The sequence below is a fragment of the Neodiprion lecontei genome, chromosome 2 (assembly GCF_021901455.1).
Source record: "Neodiprion lecontei isolate iyNeoLeco1 chromosome 2, iyNeoLeco1.1, whole genome shotgun sequence".
NCBI lineage: Eukaryota > Metazoa > Arthropoda > Insecta > Hymenoptera > Diprionidae > Neodiprion > Neodiprion lecontei.
Window position 1 is genome coordinate 36,279,977 of NC_060261.1, and position 21,892 is coordinate 36,301,868.

The following is a 21,892-nucleotide window of genomic DNA, read 5'->3' on the forward strand; positions in this document are numbered from 1 at the left end:
GAGAATAAATGATATGACAGACACGCGTGTTACGAGCTGTCGTCCGCATGTTTGTACGAACGAATTGAACAAATACTCTGCATAATATATCGAATATATTCCTAAATTTCAAACGCCAATCTACTTTAGTGTACCGTGGATTCAATTTTAACGACCATGGATTTAAAATTATTGAAAATTCATGTGGTGAGTAATAATTATCTGATAAATAATACGGCATCTGAATGCTTTGTAATATAATAATCCGACTGAAACGAACAACACCAAAAAAAGCAGACTGAAAAATGCCAACATTTTCTTTTTCCCTGTATGTAGGTAATTTACGTTCAACTTATTCACGCCCTTAATTTGCAGCTTGACGTAATAAATCTTCTTGGGATGGACGTAATATACAAAACCTTGAGTCGCAAGAAGCAAATAGGATCTCCTCAGGAAACGAAATTAGCCAGATGCTTGTCAACTCTCGACTTAACGGCCCTTGGCATAGGGTCGACCCTTGGTGTAGGAATCTATGTCTTGGCGGGATCAGTTTCTCGGGATACCGCTGGACCGGCAGTTATCATATCTTTTGCCATAGCCGCAATTGCGTCAGTTTTCGCAGGTCTGATAACGTAACAGTTCAATACAGAATAAATTATGTGGTAAACTGCCTTAAGGACTCGAAGTAGCTTGTTAATTTTCTCAAGAATTCAATAACTCGAAATTTTTCGGAAAAACCATGTTACGAAGTTTAAAAATTTGAAAAAATAGGGCACGGTTTAACAGATTTATTCCGAAGTCTTATAGTTTTTGGAAGACTTATACCTTAATTCGAGAGTTGCATAGACGGCTCAATTCTATTTCCGGAAAAAGTGCTGGTGAAACTCTTCCAAAGTTTGTTGAAACAAGTTAACGTCATCACGACACTCTTCTAATCCTTATCTGAAATCCAGCTATCTTACTGCTCTTTCGTAAGAAATGGAGATTATTGTACACTAGTTCAGGAATTGTTAATGGAAAAATTACGACTTTACCCACAAGCTCATAATAAGACAGTCTCACAATTCAAACAGATCCGGGATGCCCGCTTAACGACGACGGAGTATGTCGATCCTCATGGTACGATAAAAATTAACGCGTTCACTTTACCTCTTTACAATTAGTCTCGTACTAGCAGGTTTTTCTAAATACGAATCGAGGTGCACACCGTTAGTGCAAACGTTGGAAACAGGATACTTCGGTAAAGCTGAAAGATGGGAACCAAAATTTTGGGAAAAGACTGCTTTTGAAATTGCAATAGAGGAATTTAGTAAATCTTGAACAACGATCCTTAATTTATTTTAATTTACGAATCCTATTCGAACTTATTACTCAAGGTTCAAACGACATCCATAAATTCTCTCGTAATCTATGATAGAAAACGAAATTGAGAATTCTTGAAATATTTGAAAAGAACATTTGCATTGTTGTGTGCTTGAATTATCACAACCCAAAAAAAATTTCAGGTCTTTGTTACGCGGAATTTGGTGCCAGGGTACCAAGAGCTGGATCCGCTTACGTTTACAGCTATGTTGCTGTTGGTGAATTCATAGCGTTCCTAATAGGATGGACTTTGATTTTGGAATATGTGATTGGCTCTGCCAGTGTGGTGCGTGCACTGAGTACCTACGTCGATGCCCTTTTCAATGACACTATGAAGACGACGTTTCAGAGTGCCATGCCTATTCAAATTGACTATCTCTCCGCATATCCGGACTTTTTCGCCTTTGGAATAACTCTGGTTTTCTCTGGTTATTACAACATATTTATATTCATCTAATCTATGGTCAGCTTCACCAATTTCTTTATCCGCTCTCCAATGTCCGTCTGAGGCAAAATGAATTCATTTATACAATCAATTGGTTGAAGGTAATTGGCAGAATTGCCTTTGGTATGTGTGTCGTTGAAATAGGGTGGTCTTGAAATTTCGATAATTTTAGCTGCTCTGGCCTTTGGCGCTAAGGAGTCATCCCTGGCGAACAACATTTTCACCTTAATCAACTTGTCAGTTCCCAATAAACAATGCCAGTATATAAAGCGTATGAAATTCGTCAAAAAAGAACGTTTTATTCTGTAGAATAAACGTGCAGCACCTACGTATTTTATTGCGAAGAATGTCCGCCGTGATTTCGGTTTATTAAACGTTTTTGGTGGACGTCTTACGATAGTTGTTCATATGCAAATTTTATACGTTTGAAACCAAACATTTATAAATCGTATCTCAATTTGTTGATAAAACGTATCGAAAATCCGTTATTTTAATATTTATGGTAATCGTCTAATATTTGGATATTGATGACTACTAAGAGACGTTTCGCAAGTACGTTTTAAAACTCAAATTATGAAGGAAATTTTTTCTATTAAAATGTGTTGACAATGTCCGTTTAACTAACGTGACAAAATGTTTTCTGTTAATGACGCTTTAATCTTTCATTATTTATGTCTAAACGAATATTATACAGTGTTAAAAAACGTTTTTAATTGGACCTCTAGACTTGAATACATAACGTATCTTGGATGTGTAATTGAAAGCGTATATAGTACACTGCTATAGAGGAAGATCATTTCACGTTAGCTAGAAACAAGTCTGGGTTGAGTTAGAAAGCGTACGAATTTAGTTTATATATGTGAATCGATTTTATTATATCTTTGTTAGAACGTTACACAAATATCTTATATCTATAAATACTCATTTATCAAAAAAAAAGGTACATCTTGTAGCTCATAGACACAGCTCAACCTACACTATACTTTCGTCTTCACGGTAGTTACAACTAACAGAAAACGCTAAGAATATTACACTTATATCAGAAATATTTATATGCCTGTATGATTTGTACTTTTATATGACTGTTTTTAAAATTAGTTGACGTTTACCACAGTTTCTTAGCCCTTCTTTCGTACATAGGTATGCCGTGATCGAGCTAGTTTTAACCAGTCTTTCACGGCACACGAAACACTGGTTTCGGTTGCATCACCAATTTCCTTCTTGCCAAGAAAGGTTTGTTTCACAGCCTCTGAGAAAAAATACATCAAAAGGAAGGTACAATATCACGATATTGATAACTGATAAGGAATAATTTCAATGTAAATTGTGATGAATCTCGAATATATTGGGAAAAAAGTTAACAGTTTGCATAATTTGAATAATAATGTGTGAATAATATTGTTTTCACACGATAAATCCAAGTAATAACTGTTTCTCGAAAATTTCATGAATTATTCATTACCGTAAACAGTTTCCATTGTCAATGTCTTTTGAAATGAGACTTTGTCCCTCCCTGCCCAATTGAATTGCATCGCTAATTCGTTTGTGAGTAGTGACCTCATTATAGCCAACACACATTGGCGACCGCTTGTCCCTCCAATAGAAGCCAGTTTCCCGGTCTGCAACAAAATACTAAAATGAATGAATGTCGAATTGAATTCAAAATATTCTTACTGTTATCAACATCGATAACAATTTTGACTAGTTGGAGATTGTCGATTCCTAATATTTTTTCAGCATTTTTTAACGTTAACCCTCTCGATCAGACCGAGACCGATTTCATGTTGAATGAAAATCTCTCACCATATTGATATTTCGATGGGTGAAAGCAGTTTACCTCAGGGTTTAGGAGTATCTATAAGGCCATCTGACCTTGCTTAATGGAACTATGCAGTTAGAACCCTGACCTTGCGACCGATACAGTTTTATGAAGCCTCAAAGTGCGTGTTGCGTAGAAGCAACATACGGTCCGAGAGGGTTAAAACGTTACGAACCGCAATTCTGTATGCCTGTAGTAATTTTCATTATTCCTTTGCAGTCAACACATACCGAGCGTATTCTTCAATGAGAGACAACCCCCTCCCTAGTGCTAAGCCAACTCAGGCACATGACGCGTACGTGAAGTTCGGTCGAGTGGAGACTAACATGGCCACTGGCATTCTATCCCCTCCCGGCCGAGCCTCATGTGCCTGTGTTGGTTTGCGCTAGGGAGGGGGTTGGCCCTCATTGAAGAATACGCTCGGTATTAGTACCTATCCGTATGTCATGACATACATATTTTGAATATGATTGCAAGGTCTACTCACTAAATAAGTTCGATGCTCTTCGGATTTCAGGATATTTTCGAGGTTGGAGAAGTCTTCCATGGAGTTAAGAGGAAGTTTTGGGAATTCGGCTGGTTTCTTTGTTACGTCGATGCTGACTTCCTTCTGTTTTGAGAAGATTTTACGTAGTAGCAGATGGTTTTGTTCAGTGTAGGATTTAATGTGTTCTAAATACTGCAGAGTTTTTTCTTCAAAGGTATTCTGTTCGCGTGATGTGGTCGGGGTTGAAGGTTCAAGTTGTGAAAAGGATCTTGATAAGTCATATTGCGTGGTAGACCTGATGATCCTACTAGAAATGTTTCTATTTGATGTTTCATATCCAGACAACTGATTCGGTGACTCATGGGAATTATCATTATACTGGTGCTGTACGATCTTGTGGGCCAAGTTTTTCTTTGGTGTCTGATTTTTGGTAGATCCTTTGGCTGAGTTAATGTAGCGAGTATTCTTATTACGGTTAGAAGTCGATTCATCGACTTCGGACGGTGGCAAATTCTCGTCAGCTGAAGAGGTGTAACCTAAACTACTTGAACTTTCACGAGAACGCTTCGTTTTTTTTTTTTTGTTACTAACGTGTCGATTTTTAGCCTTCTTCTTGTCGGTTTTGTGTTTACGTTTTTTCTTTTGCGGCTCAGGTTCGACATCATCACTGTTCGTAGCTTCATTCTCGTCCACGTCATTGGTAATATCTTGCTGAGGTATTACAGTGGATTTTTTAGCGATGTTGCGAATTATTCCGGATTCATCGGACGTGCCCAGCTCCAGTAGGCGCGCCATCGTTGCTTCGGTGTCGTGGTAGTCATCTGTTAGTTAATCAAGGAATATCAATCAATACCGAATGCTCATTGATTAGCAAAATTAATCACAAATGTACAATATGATCAAAATATATCGTCGTAACTCTTATCCAAGTGAAAATTAATATGATTGAAACATTCAATCCGTATACAATTGTAAAAAAAAGTTCTACGTTCCAATAATCACCTCCGGTATGCAGTACTTTGTGAATGGCAAACTTTGGCCATGTTTTTTCATAGGCAGCCTTTGATTTTACAAGTTTTGTAAAATGATCTTCAGTTTTTGTCCGTGGCCAGTAACATTGGGTGTTGTTTTCGACCAGCCAAAGAACTGGTACCAATGCGCATTCTCTATCTTCGCCAACCAAGAATTCAATCACCGCATACATAGTTCTGCAGCACGACTGAGTAAAAACATCGTTAAATGTATCATATTCTCTAGTCTGGTGTATAAATTTATATTTGATCAAAATTCAAGCACTTTTATTCCACTCTGAGCAAAAAGTGCCAGTTTAAAAGTTTTTAATTAGGACATCAACATAGGAATATGCAAGGTAGTATATAAGTTAAAAGATGAATCGATCATGAAACATTATGAAGATTTTGGGAACGCATGTCTAACCAATACTTGAACGTCAATGTGACGTACAAAACTATAATAAATCAGCTCAAAAGTGATGTTATGAACATATGGTAGAGTTGGGTATATTGGACTACTAGGTAAATTAGACTCGGCATATACGGTATATGGTAATAGGTATACGATAATGTTATTTTTTGCTAAACATCTCAATTGAAGCAAACTTTTAATATAAAAGAGATAATGAACCTACGATTCTCGGGAATGTGTGCGAGGTAGACATAGACATACTATACATGTCTTGAACGAATCCCTCTTCCTCGTACACATTGCCGAGAATCGTAGGTTCATCATCTGTTTTTTGTCGAGAGCTCGTTTCGTTGAGATGTTTAACAAAAAATAAAAATTTTATTTCATTTCGTGTAGTATCGGAGTTACTGCGAAACCATCTTTAAATGGAAGACAGACGAATTTATGTAATATATCATCGACGCGATAAGATTTCGCTACGTTGAAACTTCTTACGAAAAAAATCCCTAGTTTGGAAGATTTAATAGGTTTCTGATAAAGGTCTCGCTTGTACTTGAACGGAGTACCTATAATTCTATATTCTCCGGCAATGAAAAGGATTGATTTGATCACTAATATTTCTGTCCCACAAGCTACTACATTATCCGGCCTTTTTATTGATATTTTGAATTTTTTCGTTTCCAGAGCCTGACATTCACGAGAATTTCCAATAAATTTGGGTTTAGGAATAAATTTTTCCTGACAATTAGTTTTACGAATAGAACTTAGTTCTTCAAGTCGATTACTCAGCTGCTGCAGCGGCAAGCGTTTCGATCGAATAAGTCGTTTCAAATGGCCCAAATGATTTTCATACACAAAGCAACTGTATTCTTCTAATGGGCCAAATCGTTCTACGTCGTCTATGACATGCAGCAGCGAATGTACATTATATACGACAAAGTTTTGTCCGTATATCTTAGCACCTTGAGTAACGAATTTTTCGATCATATCTTGCGCGATGTTTCGAAAACGCGAGAACAAGGCTGTATTCGATAGAATATACACGGCGGCAGACAATAATAAAAAATGTTTGTACTTTTTTCGATCTAGCACATCCCGCATTACAACAGGGCCGGAATATAACAAGAAAAATCTAAATTCTGTCGCTTTCCATCGATGCAAATCCAAAAATCCACGGGGCTTTCGAGGAAACTCTGCCGGAACATATCGCGCCAATAGTTTCATTATACGTTCAATTTCTAACAAAATATCCTTAGACAATTTGCAATCACGTGAACCCTCGACCCAGTATTTAAGGAGCAACCTCTTCAAAATTCCCAGGTAGATTAAATGCATGGGATCTAAAGGAAATTGGGAGACTAGTCCCACGTAAAGATCTAAAAGAGGCGAACGTCCTTTAACGTGACGATCGTTTTCACTAGGTGCAACAAAATCACTATCTTTTCGCTTCTGGAATTCGGTGTCACATGGATAACACAGTTTACGGTTGAGATGAACTGCGCGAATCTTACACCTCTCGCAAGCATCCTTACCCGAATGTCCTAAACACATTTTCAACATAGATCTCGCGGGCGCGTCACACGCGAATAAACCAACTCTGACAAAGTATTTGGTGCCATTAAACTCAAAACCATTGGTGCTTAAACGTGACGTTTCTTTAATTAAATCTCGTAAATATGAAGATAGTGGCATCGGTTTACCCGTACCATAATAAACACCAATTACAAATGGGCTATCATCGATCATTGAAATACTGCGTCCCAAAATTGGCCAAAATGATGTTCCGCTACTTTTATAAACGGGAATCCCATCAATATTAAAATCAACTCGCAACGTATGTTCAGGTGACAGTCCTTTTTTGAGACCTGACTCGAGTTTTTGTCTCAAGCATTTCTCCAAACCGAAATAACACATTTCTCCGTTGTCTAAATTTAACGTTTCAATACGTCGTGACGTGTGAAGTAGAGTCCTAGCACTTAAGGGTAAGATAGGATGTGCTGGTTTCAATAATGCTAGCAATTGATCGATCGCGTTATGTGTGATGTTATTTGAAGATGCCCAGTCGCGCAAATTTTCAACAAAGTTCGTTTCATCATCTAAATGCACTTCATCGCTGACGGAACTTGAATTATCTTCAGAACTGTACAACGTAGCTTTGATGCTATCTATGTCACTTTCGATGTCTTTGAAATCTTTATTATCGCGGTTCGAATTAGAGTTTTCTTCATTCTGTTCATTACTTTGATGGATATGATCAACATCATAATCGCTATCTATAGAGTGCACATATTCTCCGATACAAGACACATGTTCATGACTAGCATCTTTTAATTGTGATTTCGTAAGGTGCTCGAGTGCACAATTATTGCCTGCAATACTCAGTAATACTTTACGAGTATTTATAGCTGTTTTGCGACGCAAATGTCGTTTACTCAGAACTTTTAAATCATGAGGCATGTTATAAAACTAAATAATAATACACACCAGACAAGAAATGATGTACGCTTTAACGTGCTTGCCTTATTTGTCGTAAATATCCGCACACCACTCTGAAAACTAAAAGTTAAATGAACCTAATGAACGTAGTACGTGAGTCAATACAGAAGATTCATAGCAATAAAGCTTTTACACGAGTTAGCGCAACAATTTATATAAAATTTTATTGAAAATTAAGTAATTTGATCAAAAATGCTGTTTCGTGTATATTTTCTTGGATTTGGGCTAAATAAATATTAAAAAGGCATTTGTAGCCGAACAATTTTGTAAACACGAATAAAAAACGTGGTCAGCTACCCATCGAACGTATATAATACGCAGGTAATGAGTAGTTTCATTCTATTGGATTTGACTCTGACATTTACCGATAAACGCATAGTATACTCATGATTTACGTTCAGTAGTAGGAATCGTGATATATTTCAGGACTAGATAGTACTGTTACTAATATTATTATTCTATAGTACTTATAGTTCTATGTATCGCTATTTATTGTTACTACAAATTAAACAAGATCGTAGTTTAACGTTGAACCAATTCTGGGCCGATGTCCTGCTTATATTCTAATACTTTTCGAATAGTATATCATGACGCCTACTACTGAACGTAAATCATGAGTATACTATACGTTTATCGGTAAAGATCAAAGTCAAATCCAATGGAATAAAATTACTTGTTACGAATTTCCTGCGTATTATATACGTTTGATGGGTAGATGACCACTATTTTTACCAGTGTTTACAAAATTATTCAGGTGCAAATCCCTTTTTAATATTTATTCAGCCCAAATCCAAGAAAATATACACAAAACAGAATTTTGGATCAAAATACATAATTTTTAATAAACCTCTATATAAGTTGTTGCACTAACTGGTGAAAAAGCTTTATTGCTACGGATCTTCTCTATTGTCTCTATTGTCTAACATGACCGTCTTCTTCTGATGGATAATAATTGTTATTTTCAATTGAAGGGAAAAGAAAATAAAAAATATTGTCAAAATAATATTTCTGTGATTTCGATGGCACAGAAATATTTACGTGGCTGTATTACTATACTTTGTTACTTTGGAAGATGCTACGAGTTCATATGTATGTTATAGATATGTTGAAACGGTATCTAAAAAAATAATAAACACGAAACCGATTTCAAACAATACAGAGCAAAAGTTACTAATAACCGCATGATCACATGGGATGATTATTAACATGAAGTTTTCCTCAAATTCGACAAGAACTAATATAATTAACCTATAATATACGTATCATAGTAAACTTAACACATATAAATAACGTTTAAAAACAGTTCAAAAATATTCATGAACGTTATATAATAAACAATAAACTATTCCATATTTTTATGGTACATCGTTTGGTTTAGAGAAAAAGACGCAGAACATTACACATAGTTTCTTTTGAAGAAAGAAAAGAAAGGAAAGAAAAAAATACAGAAGAGACAGAATTTGAGTTGCAAAACACATTATTTTTTCAACCAAGAATGCTCGATGTATTAAGACAAAATACCACCATATTTGGAAAAATATGTAGTTGTACTTACCAGCGTTATTTAATGACGAATTTGCTTCTTCCGTCTAGGCCGCAGATTAACAATAGCTTCTCACCTTTTTTGCTACACGATCACCGATCGATCCGAGCACCTCCGCATTCGGTTGACGAATAACGCCATAACCAGCGCCTGAGGCCAGTTGCAAGGGTGGGGATGAATATAGGCTCCCAGACAAAGACAAAGATAGAGGAGACGCAAGAGCGACAGAGAGATCGTGCCCAAAAGGGAATCAACTTTGCCATATATGCCCGTGTTATTCCGAGCTGTCCTTGTCTTACCACTCGCTATACTTACACTTACTGTATGAATGCGCGGTCCATGGGATAAGTTCTGTCTCTACATATAATTATTGCGCTCTTACTCTAGCTTGCAGCGTTACCGACGCTGACGCACCAGAGCAGGAGAATAATATATCAGTAGTGACACAATGTATAACGCACAGAACTCCGATAAAATAGCGCGAAAAATAAACGTACAAACGACGTTAAAAATGCGACAGGATATGATGAACGCTTGTTTTAGCAAGTACTCATACAAGATATTGAAGTCTTGACGTAATTCGTGCCAAATAATGAGATTTAATATATTATAATATGATAACCAATATTGTGAAATAATTATAAAAATGTACAATAAATTATTATTCTTGGTACGAAATTATTCACGTTTCGGACACTTCTTTATTCTCTTCCTTTTATTGGTTATATCTATGTTCCATGCACCGGTAAATGAATACAAGATCAGTGTTCAGCTTTAGTTACCACATAATATTGGCATCAAAATAACGGGTAATTAAAGTCCATTTTTCGGAAACTAATTATAAGATAATCAACTGATTTGGCCACCGCTTGGCATCAGGCGGTTCCGCATACATGAATACTAAAAGTGCGTTCATAATCTGAATATTGTACTCAACGTTGAATTTTCCTCAATCGTGTTGAAGTAAAACAAGTATGAACCCATTTGATCAAATATACATATTATACAATTCAATGTATCTTGAAAATAGTCCGATATTGAATAAATTTCATAAACGGTTATTGAACGTAGATCACAAGTAGCAGTAAAACGTGAACAATAATCGTTGAAAAAATACGTTCATCAAACGATGAATATATTTCTGTGCAATAGTGGAAAACCGCAATAATTAAGCGCTTAATTGGGGTTGCTGGTAGTTGTATGATGAATGTACAATATATATATATATATATATATATATATATATATATATTAGGGTGTGTCGAAAATGAACTTTTTTTTTTCTTCGCTCCTACCACTCAAAACTTTAGGTTTTGACATTAAAGAGGTCCTCGTTCAAGGAGGGCGCTGTAGCTTGAAGTTTAGAAGTCGCTCAACGAGGATTTAGGTTTCCCATCTAATTAACACGTAAAAAATATTGTTTTTCGTTCAAAATGATGTCAGGCATCCAAAAAATTGGCGATTTCTGTGCTTCTTGGCTTATTTGAAAGCATGACTCATCCCCTAAACGATGATAGGTCGTTTTTCGACTTACCTTGTACCAATTTTTTTTACGCCACTTTTCGACCACAATAGTCACTTTTTCAAGTTTACAAAGTCTCCAATGTATCAATGAGTTCAAAATGAATTGCTACAAGTATTGATTCTTGATTCGAATATAAATAACCAATTCCAAAAATTAGTGAAACATACAAAATTTCTCAAAATAAACATGGTTTTTTGAATAAAATTGAAGATACGGAATTTACCAATTTTTAGAATTGGTTATTTATATTCGAATCAAGAATCAATACTTGTAGCAATTCATTTTGGACTCATTGATACCTTGGAGACTTTGTAAACTTGAAAAAGTGACTATTGTGGTCGAAAAGTGGCGTAAAAAAAAATTGGAACAAGGTAAGTCGAAAAACGACCTATCATCGTTTAGGGGATGAGTCATGCTTTCAAATAAGCCAAGAAATACAGACATCGCCAATTTTATGGTTGCCTGACATCATTTTGAACGAAAAACAATATTTTTTACGTGTTAATTAGATGGGAAACCTAAATCCTCGTTGAGCGACTTCTAAACTTCAAGCTACAGCGCCCTCCTTGAACGAGGACCTCTTTAATGTCAAAACCTAAAGTTTTGAGTGGTAGGAGCGAAGAAAAAAAAAAAGTTCATTTTCGACACACCCTAATATATATATATATAGATGTTGTAGACACCAAGATTGAAAATGAATTTCATAAACGTCTATCACGCGTAGATCAGAAATACCAATAAAACGTACATTATAATAGTCGAAGATATACGTTCATAAAACAATCAATATACTGCTGTGCAATGGTGAATAGGAAGTATGATAAACGTCTAATTAAAGTTGCTGGCAGTTGTGTCATGAATGAATATTATATGTTGTGATTACCAAAATCATAAACGAATTTCGTGAACGTTAATAGCTCGTAATTTGTAAATTCAAATGAAACGATTCTGATAAAACGTTGAAAGATGGAGTACCAACATCGTTAAACATATAAGTTTTAAACGATTTTCGTACGAATAATGAACAAATATACTATACGTTGCTTTTGCTATAATAATACGTATTTTAAACTTCTGTATAATGAAATACGCATAATAAACAGAGTAATCATACGAATAATATCCATCCGAAATATTACAGTATATGTGATACGGTTGAATTTTATACTTATACCATTATTAAACGACTTCGACGTTTCATATACGAAATTTATACTGGTGTGTGTTTATTGGGTTGTACTGTTTGTCATCATTGCTGGTTCGTTCAAAGGTAACGTTATTCGTACTATGTGCAGCACGTATGTCAAACTTTTAAAAATATTGATGATATGTACCATTCTTGACTTCACTTGACACAAACTTTGTTCAAGCTTTATTTCCTCACATAACATATTTATGTCAAACTTTAAAGCTGACGCTGCGAATTGGAGAACCGAAGTGGAGTGTACCGAGTCAAGCTGTCCATGGGGTACCGGAGGTTTTGCTCCGTACGGCATATCGGGCATCATAACTGGCGCAGCAACCTGCTTCTATGGTTTCATTGGATTTGACTGCGTCGCAACCACAGGAGAAGAGGCAAAAAGTCCGCAGAAATCCATACCAATTGCGATTGTTGCTTCTCTGACAATTGTTTTCCTTTCGTACTTCGGCATATCGGTAGTTCTGACAATGACTCTTCCATATTACGACCAGAATGCCGATGCCCCGCTGCCCCATCTTTTTGAGACGATAGGATGGAATTGGGCTAAATGGGCAGTTTCTGTAGGGGCAATTTGCGGCCTGTGTGCAAGGTATGTATTTGTCAATGCTAAATATTCGTGATGAGACTGTTTGTTGTCGTTTGCGAGGAGGCAAAAGCAATTAAGACAACCCAGAATTGCTTTAGGTGACAAGATTAAAATGTTTTCTCATCACAGTTTACTTGGCGCAATGTTCCCTTTGCCTCGAGTGATCTATGCTATGGCCTCAGATGGTTTGATTTTCAAGTGGATGGGGAAAATCGACTCCCGTTTTCAGACTCCACTTGCTGGAACTCTTTGTACTGGATTACTGACAGGTAATGAGGCTATTTTATATAATTTCTCTGATATAACTTTCCATGACCAAGTTTCGCGTACCACGTTAAAACGTGTCCTCAGGGATTCTGGCAGCAATATTTGAGCTAAAACAACTGGTTGACATGATGAGCATCGGGACTTTGCTAGCTTATTCGATTGTTGCGGCCTGTGTTTTAATTTTAAGGTAAGAATTGGTTGAGGTTGATTGAGTAACTATTCAAGATACTCCCAGAATCACTCGCGTTGATTAAAAATGATGTACAATTGGTAATATAAATCCATTCAGGTCAACATTTACTTTTGATTCATTCAACAAATTTTAGGTACGAGGAGAGCGAGGCTTACGAAAAAAAAGATGATCGTACCCTGAAAAGCTTTACATTTATTGCAAAACAATTTTTCAATGGAAATAAACTGCATCACTCAACGAGACTGACAGCAAGTCTGGTTACTTGGCTGGTATTTGCATACTGTAAGTTTTCTTAATTTCTCAACATTTATGAATTGAACCCTCAATTTGTCGAGATAAGGAAGCTTCCACTCCACTGATTTCAACTCTACAAAATCTAATCGTCTAACGTAAGTCCCCTTTTTCGACCACTGACAGTTGTACTCTGCGCATGTACATCAATGATGATTGTTTTTGCCGGTGATAAACTTTTAAACATTGAACCATGGGCGGTTGCAATTTTCGTACTTCTAATTGCAAGTCTAGTTAGCATTCTTGTCTCCGTGTATCTGCAGCCAGTGTCTGGAAGAAAGCTAAGTTTTTCTGTAAGTATTAAGAAGACAGAACAAATAAACTAACATGAGAATGTTTCTTTGTTCTCAGAAGTTCAGTGTAATTGAAAAACTTCATCACATCAATTAATTTCTAGGTACCTTTTGTTCCATTCTTGCCAGCTCTCAGCATTTTTATCAACATTTACTTGATGATGATGTTAGATAACATGACTTGGGTTCGGTTTGGTGTATGGATGGCCATTGGTGAGAATATTTTGATTTGTAAATAAATAGCTATGCTATATCAACCAGAAAACAGATGAGCAATTAAAAACGATTGGTTCACAATTACTGATTCAAATCTCTCGACAATTTGCAAAAAATCCAAAGTGATCAGTATTTCAAATAAGTTTTAAATCGAGTTGACACCTTAACAAAACCTTTTTCATTTACTGTAGGGCTTGCAGTGTATTTTCTCTACGGAATTAGGCACAGCAATCTTCGGCAAAAAAAAGCTAATCCAGAAGCAACGTCTTGAAAAGGAGTTTGTACATGGAAGAGTTGTAAAATAGTGTAAACTGTGCTTCAACGTCTTTGGTAACTCCTCAAAGTATTATCACCATCAAATCGCCTGCATCTATAATTCCAAATGTAATCTTAATTGAACAAGTAATAAGTATATTTCCGTGGTGTAGAGCTCAGTTTAGGTGCGGGGATTTGGACCAACATAAAACGATACCGTTAAACTTTGTAATCATTTCTATACAAAGTACACTTTTATTTCATTCTGACGCGGCTCAAGTTACTTTTCTGCAGTCGTTGGTTAAAGTTGATGAATTCGTTCATCAGAAGGTCAAGATCTAATTCTTCAGTCATATATTCGTGAACATGGATTGTAACTACATCGTTCAAGCGATCTAGCAGCATCGCTAATATTCAAGTCATTGAAACGAACTTAATTTTTCGAAACTGCAAATATCTGAAGTGTGGAATTCCACTTGCTACATTTCGCGATGGAATGCTCCACACCTACTATAGTGGTTTCATATTCTATGCAATAATATATTCCAAGACCTTTATCATATCGTCAAATTTTGTACGAATCAGAAACTTGTGATAAGAAATTATCCACATTGTCCGACATGCAACAAATACCAATATTTCGATGCCATTCTTTCCCTCAAGGGCAATTTGTTGTCCTGGACTTATGGTTGAGAATTTAACGTAGTATCCTTGCTATTAATTAATTAAATTTATTAATCAATTTTTCTCGCCGGCGACGCGTTGCAGATTGTACTTCGGTACTTCTGCCTGTCAAAATCGTATGACTTTGCCTATATGATTTGAAATTGTATACTAAATAACTATTCTCATTGGAAAATCCTCGCCCCAGCAGATCTTAATATTGAAATTCATGTATTATATAGCCCTACTAGATTCACTATTTTCCTTAGAATAGCCAAATATTCGTTTTTAACATATTGCTTACTTAACCGAAAGTTAATTTTTACCAATGTTATAATATATTTCACTTGTATTTTCAACATAACGTTACTAGCTCCTCGTAAAACCAATCAGGAACAAGCAGAGAACGGAATAATTATTTATTTTTATATTCTTACGATTATGTGATATCGGAAATTCTATTATTTATCCTGTTCATAGAAATCCGAAAGCGGATTTATTTTAATTTTACTTTTCATGCATATCTCCAAATACACTTAAAATTGTATTAACCCACAAATATCCAGCATAATTACACTGTTCCTTACCCATGTATATTTTTCCTTTATCCTGTCTGATTTTTGTTGAATAAATCAATATTCAATTGATATCATATGTAAACGCAATCATTTGACTTGTCTTGCCAATTTGTCACTTCAACTTTTTCATCCGATCTAAGATAGTTAAAATAACTGTGAATAGTTCCAACGACCTGAGAAGGATTCCTACTTTCCGCATTTGTATTTCCGCTTTGTTCTTTCAATATCATTACAACTCACCTGAAAATTTCGAAATTGTACTCTTATCTAATATCATTACAGTAAGCAATTTGCACCAAATATTAAATTGATAAAAAAAATATGTGCACTATAACTGGAGTGTTACAGTAAATTTTTTATCTTTTGTATATATTAACATAAATAATGTTTAATTTTTTGTATAAATATAAGTCACAGCATAGAAAAAATCTTAGTATTAATGGAATAATTGATTACTGCTTCAAAAAACTAGGCTTAAGAATGCTTTGAAACAATAACGTATGTGAAAAGGTTTCACGAATACACCTATAACTAATTTATACATAAATATATTCACTTATAAAATAGATTAATGTAGAATTTCTCATATTATAAAATAGGGCGTATTTTCTTCAGTCGTACCAAAACACTTTGGTTTTCAGCGAATAGATACATCGAAAAGTAACGGGTCGATCGACTTCTTGTAAAATTACGTAAGTAAGATCAGAAAGTGCGGGCGTTTGGCAAAATAAAAATTTTACAAGCTGAACAAAGATTTGAGATCATCCATCGATAACTTGGAGGCAGCTGCAGTACCTGCTCCTGTCAAAACTCCGTTTGCTATTTCTAGCTTTCTGTCTTGCAGTGCTTTAATCCTCTGCTCTACAGTGTCCAGACACATAAATCTGAAATAATTACTTATGTAGACTCGCATGTTAGTTTGCACAACGTATTCTCAAAAAATAATTCGTATGTATTACTTGTAAATGTAAACGCTTTTAGTTTGGCCAACTCTGTAAATTCGATCCTGTGCTTGCGCTTCCAATTGCGGATTCCAATGGATATCAAGCAAAAGTAAGTGATTGCCGCCAACCAAATTTAAGCCCACTCCGCCTGCAGTAAGCGATAGTAATAGAATTTGCGGTGCTGAGTCTATTGTATTGAACGACTCCACTATGCGCTACAAAAATTAAGAAAGTCGTTAATCCTATTTCCGAAGTAACGAGAACTCGGTCTGTTTAAATAAATATGTGATTTAGTAAAATATATCGTAACTACAGGCCTGGTTATCATTTTTTCCAACACAAACATCTTAAGGATTAGAAATAGAAATGAGTAGACCAAGATAGTTGGTGAAATACTCATGAAAATAAATATTAAAAATGTGTGAGAAAACTAAGAATGTCATTGTAGCCAAAAAAAAATCACTGTGCAATATAAAAATAAGAAGTTTTTCAGACATATAGACAAAAACTCTCAAATTGTACCTGCCGATTTTTTACGGGAATTTTTCCAGACAGGATATCATAAGTTGCTCCATTTAGGGTTTTAAGATGAGACCTCACAACTTCCAGCATACTGGTCCATTGTGATACTACTATCATCTTATCACCTTTATCCAGTATTTCTTGTATTGTGTGGAGTACAGCTCTCAACTAGAAAAGATATCATAAACATATGTATTCCATACGAATAACTCAGTAGATTATCTTAAGTGGCTTCTAGATTCTTGCAATTTTTGTGGGACTTGGGTTTACAATCTGTACGTATTAGACTGCTGAACTTTCACAAATATTTTGCAAATATGGTAATAAAACATTTCATACTTGTTGAACCTCCATATCTAAAAAATGGATTCATTATTTACTTTGGAGCTTTGCCGTGACGGATTAAAAACGGGATTGTTTGTGGTGAGTAAATTTTGCACCACTCTCCGATCGACACCAATCTCATTCGGATCAATATTTTCATCATCTTCAAGTTTTAAACCTCCAAGTCTAGACATTACATCAATACTTTCAGGTTTTTCATCAACAATATCATTTACTGTCAGGTCCTCTTGATCCAACATGGCGTGTATCAGCGCAGGGTGACAGCAGACCTGCCTTAATCTTAGTAGGAGAACTAAAATCTCATGAGCTTTGACATCGGCGTGCCTTGCCAACAGCTCATTTTGTACTTTCGTGAATTGTGTATCCTTTGCTGCAATTAAAGACTTAATATACAGAGTGTAAAATGATCATGAATGATCTGAACGCAATATTTGCGATTTTCGGTAATGAATGTGAAAATAAAACTTCAGGACAACTGCTAATACTTACGCGTTTTAAGAAATGATGGGTTATCAAACTTTCCGGAATGCATTTCATACATGTGATTTTTCTCAGCTCTCTGATGTAAAAACTGCGCAAAGAGGGTACGTGAAAATACCAAAACTTTTTCATACACCAGCTGCTCTTCAGGATCCAGTTTAATGCGAATTTCATCCAGATTTTTATCTGGCAAAGAACCAAGGCCACCTTTAGCCTGTAATTCGACTTTAGTTCTGCGTAGCATCAGAGTTTTCATGACAGTAGCTAATCTTTCCTGCCCAGCAGCATTCTTATTATCTACCCATCGCTTCCAGACACGCAGGTCATCAAATGGTGAACATTTCAGAAACTTCAAAAGAGCATAAAGATCCAACTCCTTGTTTTGTATAGGTGTACCAGTCAAAGCCCAACGATAACGCCCAGACAGATGGCATACCGCTTCTGATTGCTGGCTTTTATGATTACGTACTATGTGAGCCTCGTCAAGAATAACTCTTTTCCAGTTGATCTATATTCAATGTAAAAAAAAATAACTGGCATGATGTAAAGTATAAATATGAATGAAAATCACACTATAATAATTTCAGTAAAAAAAATTTTATTATAATAATGCTTACCTTGTAGAGGATGGAGTCAGCATTAACCTTATAATCTCTGCTAATTAAATTGTAAGTCGTGATAACTACATCATTCCTAGCCAAACGTCTTGGTACAATTTCTCTGTTAGTTCCATGATACAATTCAACAGATAGTATACCCCGTTTCACACGTGTTTTTATTTCAGTTTCCCATTGAGAAAGTAGCGAGGCAGGGCACACCACCAAAGTACCACCATAAGGTTCTGCGCAAGAAAAATGAGCAATCATTTAATCATAGCGAAATTAATAAAAAGATTCTGGTGGGCTTAAAAAAAAATATCAATTACTTACGGATAGTCTTTTTACGTTGTAGCCACGTGTCATCATCGTCTTCATCATTATCTGAATTTACATCCTTTAAAGATGACATAATTAGAGAAATCATTGTCAATGTTTTTCCCAGACCCATATCATCAGCTGAAAGTAATTATTTCACCATGGTACTTAATGTTTTAAGGAGTGAATCTTTTTTTGATAATTCAATGTAAACATTAGCAGCACAGAAATCAATGCTTACCTAAAATTCCACCAGGGGGTTTTTGCTTCTCTCTCCAAAGAAGCCATGCGAGAGCATGTCGTTGATGCGGCATCAGGGAAATTTTTAGACCTTTTGGATCTTGAGCTTGCTCGTCTTCACTTGGACGAGCATTCAATGATCCGTGAAGATCTGCCAGCCTCTCTACAGTTAAGGCTTGCTCTTTTTCTTGCGTTGCAAGAGCTTTTTGGCCAAGTGGTTTGATTTCCATTGGACCAGATGGGTTTTTGACCAAAGATTGAAGGGAAGAAATGTATCCTTGTGCTGGTTTCGAGGGGTTGGGTGTACCTATCTTTGGAAGAGATTCCAATTCTTCTGACAACTTTTGGAGTTTTGTTTCATCAGTATCAATACTCCGTCTCAATTTTTCACCTTTATCTGGGAGCAAATCAATGTTTAAGGTATGAAGCACCATCTGAAATACAAAAAAGAAACCTGTTAATATATGCATAAGGCAGAAATTCTTCACTGTTCATACTTTCATCTCTAATTTTTCAAAACAGATATTTTAGCATTGAATGCTTTAGAATTTAGTTATTTGTAGAAATCAGAAATCCGAATATATTTGCATACTTGGTTGAATTACTAATTATACAAACCTTGGACTTTGCCAGTTGATTCTGAACCTTTTCTATATTAAAAGTGAGTATGGCTCGCTTTTGTGCAACAAGTGGATCTATGTTGCCAACCCCTACCTCACTTTTAATAAGAGAGAGAACCGTGGCAACATTCTCCGGATTTGAATTTAGTGCACACGAGCTGCTTACACTTGCATCAGATACAAGGTCGACATGCTGAACATCCGAATCATTAGATGTGCCAGTGGTGTCCGAGTCATCGGAAATATTTATAGAATTTTTATCGTCTTCTTCAGGCCAAGCCTTACCACTGACAATTTCTTCTTGCTCCGAGTGTGAAACTGTGCTTTCGTTTGATTCAAGGGACCGTGGCAAAACGCCATTCCCATTAAATGCAGATTTGCTGTTCTTCTTTTCATCAGATTTAGATGAGGATAACAAATAATTGTCTTCTTCAAGTACGGACACACTATCATCATGATCACAGTGGTTTTCACTTGAAGGGCTCTCTTGCGGACTAGAGCTGTCAGGAGTCACAGAAATAGGCCGAATCTGTTTGTCTTGTGTTTCAGACGAGTCTGCTATTTCTTCATAGGTATCATCAAATATTTTTCTTGCACCACGCTTCTTTGTCCAAATTGGTATGTCTGAATCTGAACTACTTTCTATGGAATGAGAAACGAAATTTGTACTTTAGTCATTGTAGATTATATCTTACAATCCCGAATGGTTCAAAACCAACTTATACAAATATTTAGTACATACCATCAAGTACATCGTCTTTGCTGATCTGGGGGTCACCTTCACTGGATGTGATTGAACAATCTGAGCTGTTAGTCAAACGATTCGTGTTACGTCGATTCTTATTCCTGGTTTCCAAGGACGATCTGAAAAAAATGTTCTTTTCAATGGTTTCTTGATTGCAGAGCATAACAATCCTTAACTTACCCTAAAGGATTTAATGAGTGAGTGTGCAAGTTTAACAATTTTTTTTTTCATGTGATATAACTACAAATTAACTACTTTCGAACTTTTTTTCTCTACTTGTGCTAATATGTCGTGTCCTTTCTCTGGGCAAATAATTCTTTAAGCTTATAATAGTTTAAATTGCTAATTAAACAATATTATTTGAAAACTCTGTAAATAGTATAAACTTCATGATCTATAATTGTGATATTATTAGTTAGCTCTCCCGTAAGATGGTATATAATATACCGCATGTATACGATTTTTTTTTTATGTAGGCTTTGAGGAAGGTTGACCTGGCTTCATCCGAAACATCAGTCAAATTGAATACAAAACACTAACCGTTTATACCCACGAAATTTTTATTTCTTCTTCATTCACTTGGGCTGTGAGACCTTGCTTTTCTAAAAATTTCTATTTCAATGGGAAGTTACCTGACAGGTTTTCATGACTGAGTTTGCGAGTATTAAAATATGTGATATAAATGGCCGTATCTTTTGAGTTCGTTGACTTAGAAGCTCAAATTTTTTACGCCTCTAAGGGACCGAAGACCTTGATATTTGATTTTAATTTCAATTAGGTACCTCTACCCGTTCCCGAGAAAAATGATTTTGACAAACAGACAACAAAGCGATCATATAAGGGTTCCGTTTTTCCATTCCGAGATACGGAACCCTAAAAATGTAGGTGAAATGAAGGTAGGTTGTGGTCAATGTTCAGGATTCGAATGAAACAAAGCTTATTAAACATTGTACCTTGAGTCTTGGAGATCGTTTGTATCGTCGTCGCCGCTAGATTCGAGAACACAATACCCTTGTGCGTTGCTTCTGCTCGTGACGTTGCTCTCATCTTCGCTATCCGGAACCTCAAAAGACCGGAATGGCAAATCTTCTTTAGATGAAGGTCTATCACCTTCTCGCCACTGAAAAAAGCTATCATCCATTGAGGATATAGTTCGGGTGAATATTTCTAACTGCAATCCGAATGTATCGTTATATTCGGTTTATATATGGACACTCTGTGATCCGCGTCGCGATTTCATACATTTGCTTGCAACCATTTGTAACGACAATGCACGACAACGGTAAATTTAAACAGATTTGAAAATAGCGATGTGAACGCCGCCGCCACCATTGAATATTCCAATGTTGAATCTCCATTTACTCGACCTACAGGCGGACTTGTAAGCGTAGGACGATTTCTCGATAGTCTGCTAAAAATCCACAAGATGACGTTATTGCAGATGATCTGAGACGGCGA

At 35.9% G+C, this 21,892-nt stretch overlaps 3 protein-coding genes across 6 annotated transcripts; 1 reads left to right on the forward strand and 2 right to left on the reverse strand.

Moving 5' to 3' along the window:
* The first annotated feature begins 25 nt into the window (after positions 1–25).
* LOC107222439 (cationic amino acid transporter 2) lies at positions 26–16,342 on the forward strand. 2 transcript variants are annotated; one of them, XM_046732827.1, is made up of 13 exons: positions 26–53; positions 130–186; positions 355–601; positions 1,485–1,769; positions 1,959–2,026; positions 12,315–12,351; positions 12,493–12,871; positions 12,998–13,137; positions 13,220–13,322; positions 13,462–13,610; positions 13,746–13,912; positions 14,017–14,125; positions 14,320–16,342. In XM_046732827.1, exons 1-13 carry the CDS (start codon positions 48–50, stop codon positions 14,397–14,399), a joined length of 1,827 nt encoding a protein of 608 aa, XP_046588783.1. In that variant the 5' UTR covers positions 26–47; the 3' UTR covers positions 14,400–16,342. The 2 variants fall into 2 exon arrangements, with proteins under 2 accessions (XP_046588783.1, XP_015517299.1); XM_015661813.2 differs by having other exon boundaries at positions 26–186.
* LOC124293132 lies at positions 2,632–10,175 on the reverse strand. 3 transcript variants are annotated; one of them, XM_046732829.1, is made up of 6 exons: positions 9,569–10,175; positions 8,002–8,073; positions 5,095–5,311; positions 4,093–4,913; positions 3,249–3,405; positions 2,632–3,035 (listed from the first exon to the last, which is right to left on the reverse strand). In XM_046732829.1, exons 3-6 carry the CDS (start codon positions 5,294–5,296, stop codon positions 2,905–2,907), a joined length of 1,311 nt encoding a protein of 436 aa, XP_046588785.1. In that variant the 5' UTR covers positions 5,297–5,311; positions 8,002–8,073; positions 9,569–10,175; the 3' UTR covers positions 2,632–2,904. The 3 variants fall into 3 exon arrangements, with proteins under 3 accessions (XP_046588785.1, XP_046588786.1, XP_046588787.1); XM_046732830.1 differs by lacking the exon at positions 8,002–8,073; XM_046732831.1 differs by lacking the exons at positions 5,095–5,311; positions 8,002–8,073 and having other exon boundaries at positions 9,569–10,173.
* LOC107222452 (transcription termination factor 2) lies at positions 16,062–21,761 on the reverse strand. Its single transcript, XM_015661829.2, has 11 exons — positions 21,388–21,761; positions 20,432–20,553; positions 19,688–20,331; positions 19,071–19,503; positions 18,845–18,970; positions 18,533–18,756; positions 17,925–18,423; positions 17,471–17,805; positions 17,091–17,258; positions 16,584–16,783; positions 16,062–16,508 (listed from the first exon to the last, which is right to left on the reverse strand). The coding sequence occupies exons 1-11, from the start codon at positions 21,573–21,575 to the stop codon at positions 16,361–16,363; spliced, it is 3,087 nt and encodes a 1,028-aa protein (XP_015517315.2). The 5' UTR covers positions 21,576–21,761; the 3' UTR covers positions 16,062–16,360.
* Positions 21,762–21,892: the final 131 nt, after the last annotated feature.

What these genes read in the sequence shown, in the direction of transcription:
- LOC107222439 (XM_046732827.1), top strand. An exon ending in TCACCTTAATCAACTTGTCA is followed by an intron (nt 2,027 to 12,314) that starts GTTCCCAATAAA and finishes TGTGTTTATTGG; the next exon opens with GTTGTACTGTTTGTCATCAT. An exon ending in CATTGCTGGTTCGTTCAAAG is followed by an intron (nt 12,352 to 12,492) that starts GTAACGTTATTC and finishes CAAACTTTAAAG; the next exon opens with CTGACGCTGCGAATTGGAGA.
- LOC124293132 (XM_046732830.1), bottom strand. Translation starts at nt 5,296, where the DNA reads ATGTATGCGGTGATTGAATTCTTGGTTGGCGAAGATAGAGAATGCGCA. An exon ending in CAAAGTACTGCATACCGGAG is followed by an intron (nt 4,914 to 5,094) that starts GTGATTATTGGA and finishes ATTAACTAACAG; the next exon opens with ATGACTACCACGACACCGAA. An exon ending in GACAATGGAAACTGTTTACG is followed by an intron (nt 3,036 to 3,248) that starts GTAATGAATAAT and finishes ATTTTTTCTCAG; the next exon opens with AGGCTGTGAAACAAACCTTT.
- LOC107222452 (XM_015661829.2), bottom strand. Translation starts at nt 21,575, where the DNA reads ATGGATGATAGCTTTTTTCAGTGGCGAGAAGGTGATAGACCTTCATCT. An exon ending in AACGATCTCCAAGACTCAAG is followed by an intron (nt 20,554 to 21,387) that starts GTACAATGTTTA and finishes CATTTTTTTCAG; the next exon opens with ATCGTCCTTGGAAACCAGGA. An exon ending in CGTCACGGCAAAGCTCCAAA is followed by an intron (nt 17,259 to 17,470) that starts GTAAATAATGAA and finishes TATCTTTTCTAG; the next exon opens with TTGAGAGCTGTACTCCACAC.